Source organism: Microtus pennsylvanicus, chromosome X, assembly GCF_037038515.1.
Source record: "Microtus pennsylvanicus isolate mMicPen1 chromosome X, mMicPen1.hap1, whole genome shotgun sequence".
NCBI lineage: Eukaryota > Metazoa > Chordata > Mammalia > Rodentia > Cricetidae > Microtus > Microtus pennsylvanicus.
Genome location: NC_134601.1, coordinates 18,220,356 through 18,224,194, shown reverse-complemented (window position 1 = coordinate 18,224,194; position 3,839 = coordinate 18,220,356). Strand labels below are relative to the sequence as shown.

Here is a 3,839-nt window from a genome sequence, read left to right as displayed (position 1 = left end):
GGGTTAGCTCCCTAGGAAAGAAAGGGATGAGGCTCCCCCCACCCGGACTGAATCCCAGGGAGCCCCCAAGGCATTGGATTGGCAGGAAAATACACAAGCCAAGTAAAGAAACTCACCTCTCCGGGAGGAAATTCACCACCCTAGCCTAGGGTGGGTGACCATGTGTCACACATTTGCTCTGGATCCTTCCATATCTTCTCAGGCACACACCCTCATCGCTGTGGTATGACAGACTTTAGGCACCCCCTTGCTTTCTCTCTCCTCACCTCACTGAGCTGTGGCTTCAGTATCCACTAAAGGCTAATTTTTTCCTAATGCAGCTCTGCTTCCCTCTCCCACACTTACAGGGCAGGCCCACAGCACCCTGTGAGAAGCCCTCAGGTTGAGCTTGTCTACCAGATTCTGGAGGGAGGACAGCACCGCAGGCAGGGGAGCCAGGCCAGACAGAGAGGACCAGCAGGGAGCAGTGCCCACCACAACGCAGGGGGTAACCCTGCCCTGATCAGAACAGCCCCAGGGTTCCATCGCCATGGACTCTGCAGAGTATGTGCTCTGTGGCTGGAAGGGCCAGCTGTGGCCTGCAAGGGTGTTGACCAGACCCAGGACCTCGGCCCATAGTAAGAGGAGAGGGGCCTCTTTCCTGGAGGTCCAAATTCTCTCTGTTGGTGAGAAGACCAGAGTGAGGAGCACAGAGGCGAGGCCCCTAACCAAGTCTGAAATCGTAACCATCGCCTCCGTGGCCGGAAAGGAGTCACAGGGCAGTGGCCCGCCAGGAAAGACCAGGGCATACAGAAGAGCCCTCAAGGTGGCCCTGGATGTTCTGGGCGAGGCAACCCGCTTGTATCAAGAAGAAAGGGCAGGTGGCCGAAGAACCAGCACAGCGGCTCCCAAGGTTCCAAAAGAGGAGACCCGCTGCAGCCCACGCCAGCGCCCGCACCCCCAAGGGCGCAACCAAAAAGGCCAAGGGCTCTCCCACAGGAATCCTGGGAAGCGAGGCCACCCAGGACTTGTGTTGATGGGCTCAGGGAATGAGCCTGCAGTGCAAGGGGGGGAAGCCCAGGCCCACGCCGCTGTAGAGTCCCCTTACTCTGAAATGCAATGGAACATGTTAAGGGGCACCAGAGCGCGGCCAAGTTCCTGCAAGAAGTCAGCAGGAAATGCTGGTGATGATCCTGGCAAGAGAAAGTTGAGCACCCGGGCCTCTAGGGAGGGTACCCGCGCTAACAATGAGCATAGACCTGCCTCTGGGCCACCTAGGAGGCATGCCTCTACCTCGCCCAAAGCTCTCAAGCAGCAAGTACGGTGTGGCAGCCTAGAGATCCGGGCCATTGGAGCCCAAAGGAAGACCACCCTCCCAGAGAACAAGGAGGATCCCGGCCCGCCGACCCCAAGGCCAGACTCAGAGGGGGCATCGGCAGCCTGCGCGCCTCCAGTCCCGAGCCTGCGAAGATCAGTCCGCATTGCTGGAAGGAAAAGGAAGATCCATGTGCTGTGTGCAGATTGCGGGCTCTCGGGACTGGAAACTCGAGTGCACTCGAAGGTGACTAAGGCCCCGGTCAAGAGGAGAGCCCCTGGAGTTCAGGAAGACTGCCAAGCCACCAGTGTGGCTTCTGCCCAGGAGACGAATACCATCGAACGAGGGATGCTGGTCTGGTTCAAATTCCAGGACCATCCTTTCTGGCCGGCGGTGGTCAAGAGTGTCAGCAAGAACGACAAGACGGCCAGGGTGCTGCTGATCGAGGGCAACATGCAGTTTGAGCGCAGGGGTGTCCGCGTCCCTCTCCGCAAGCTGAAGCTCCTGGACTGTGGGGAGAGATTCTCCCTCCTGCGGAGAGCCAGCAAAGTGTACGGCCAGGGCATCAATTGGTGCCTCTCGGTGATTGACCGCTACAGAGAGGACCTCGCCTGTGGCTCCTTCCGGGGCTCCTTTATGGACTACTACACCGCCAGAGCCAGTTACCCGCTGAGGAGAGCCATTCAAGAGGGCGACCTGCGCATTGATTTCCCCAAGGTGAGCTATGCAGACTTGGAAGACTGGGAGGAGGAGACCGCCCCCTGTGGGAAGAGGCCCCGCAAGAAACTCCTGCCTGACCGCATGAGAGCCGCTTGGGACAGAGCCAACCAGAAGCTCGTAGACTTCATCGTGAAGAGAAAGGGGGCCGACCAGCACCTGCTGGACATCGTGAAGGGCAGGAAACCGTCCCGGTGGCTGGACGACCTCTGGAAGTCAAAGAGGGAAGTCTTCTGCATTGAGACCTACCTGGAGGATGAAGACCAGTTGCACCTCGTGGCCAGACACTTGCAAGAAATATCCAAGGAGGCAGACCAGGCCCTGCTCTCGCTGGCAAGAGGAGACCAAGTCCGGCTCACCATGGAGGTTCTTCTTCCAGAGGCAATCATCTGCTCCATCGCTGCCCTGGATGAGCTCAGCTACAAGGAGGCAGAAGAGAAGTACCTGCGTGGCCCACCTGTGCACTATCGTGAAAAAGAGCTCTTTGAGAAGACCATCCTAAAGGTGGCCCGGAAGAGGTCAGCAGCCAGGATTGGGGCTGGCAGGGACCCTTCTGCGCCCACTCCTTAGAAGGGAGCTTCCTCCTTTCTGCCATCACCCCCTGCAGCTCCACCTCCAAAAGAGAACCGTCTGGGAGACTGTGGGGCTTGCTATGACCGCTCCTCACTGCATACGTGTTTCTCCACACACAGACCCCACCCCTACCCCCCTACCCCCGAAATAAACGTTCATGAACATGCTTGACGTTGCAGATTGTCTCGTGGATTCGGCAGTTCCTGTTAGCTTCAGGCCGGGCCTAGCCCTCTGTGGCCTGTGCCCAAGCGTGGAGAAGTCCCGTGGGGTCTCCTGTCTGGACCGTCACCAGCTATGGGTGGAGTATTAGCTAGCTATGCGCAGACTTGCCCTCTCTGCACGGACCCCACGCACCCAGACAGCGCACCAGGTTCCTGAGGACACTGTGTCTCTCTGTGTGTCTCTGACTCTTCCCCATACTCCCTGTCCTCTCTAGGGTGCCTTGGAAGGGGCAGGTCCCATTGCTTTCTCCATTACCTCCTTCTTTCTCACTCACATTGAAGGAGAGGAACACATGTGTGCTTTAAGGCTGTGCTTTGAAGCCAAAGAAGGGGTTGGAAATGTTGTGACCCTAGGGATAGCCTGATTTCAAAGGACACCCCCCCTCTCTTTGTGTGTGTGTCTCTGCATGTGTCTCTCTCTGTCTGTCTCTATTTATCTCTCTGTGTGTGAGCACGCTTGCACGCGTGCATGTTTGTGAGTGTTTGTGTGTGTGCTCCTGTTATGTGGATATGTGTGTGAGAGAGTGTGCAGATCTTTTGGTATGTGGTACGTATGTTTATGTGATCATATGTGTACGTGGAGCCTTCACATTCATTTCCTGGTCAACCAGACCCAAATAGTCACAACAAAAACTTTATTAATTACAACACAGTTTTGCCGACGGCCCAGGCATATTCCTAGCTATGTCTTTCATCTTAAATTAACCCATTTCTATTCATCTGTGTATCACCACGAGCCTGTGGCTTACCGGTAATTTTCCAGTGTCTTGTCTCTCTTGGCAGGTGCATGGCATCTGCCTGACTCTGCCATCTTTCTCCCTGCATTCATTTTAAATTTCCCACCTAACTTTGTACTGCCCTGCCATTGACCAAAGAAGCTTCTTTATTAACCAAGGGGGAACTCATGCTACCACAGTGGGAGGTCCAAATTCCGAAAATGGTCTGGCGAGCACGTGGGAGGGGGGGAGCCTGCATCTTTCGGTTTTTCTACCTGGGCTCCAGGCAGCCACACTCACACACCACACAAACAGGCC

At 56.2% G+C, this 3,839-nt stretch overlaps 1 protein-coding gene across 1 annotated transcript; it reads left to right on the top strand.

Annotated features, from left to right (window-relative positions):
- Positions 1-529: 529 nt before the first annotated feature.
- Positions 530-2,581, top strand: LOC142841213 (putative PWWP domain-containing DNA repair factor 4). Its single transcript, XM_075958026.1, has one exon. The coding sequence runs from the start codon at positions 530-532 to the stop codon at positions 2,579-2,581; it is 2,052 nt and encodes a 683-aa protein (XP_075814141.1).
- Positions 2,582-3,839: the final 1,258 nt, after the last annotated feature.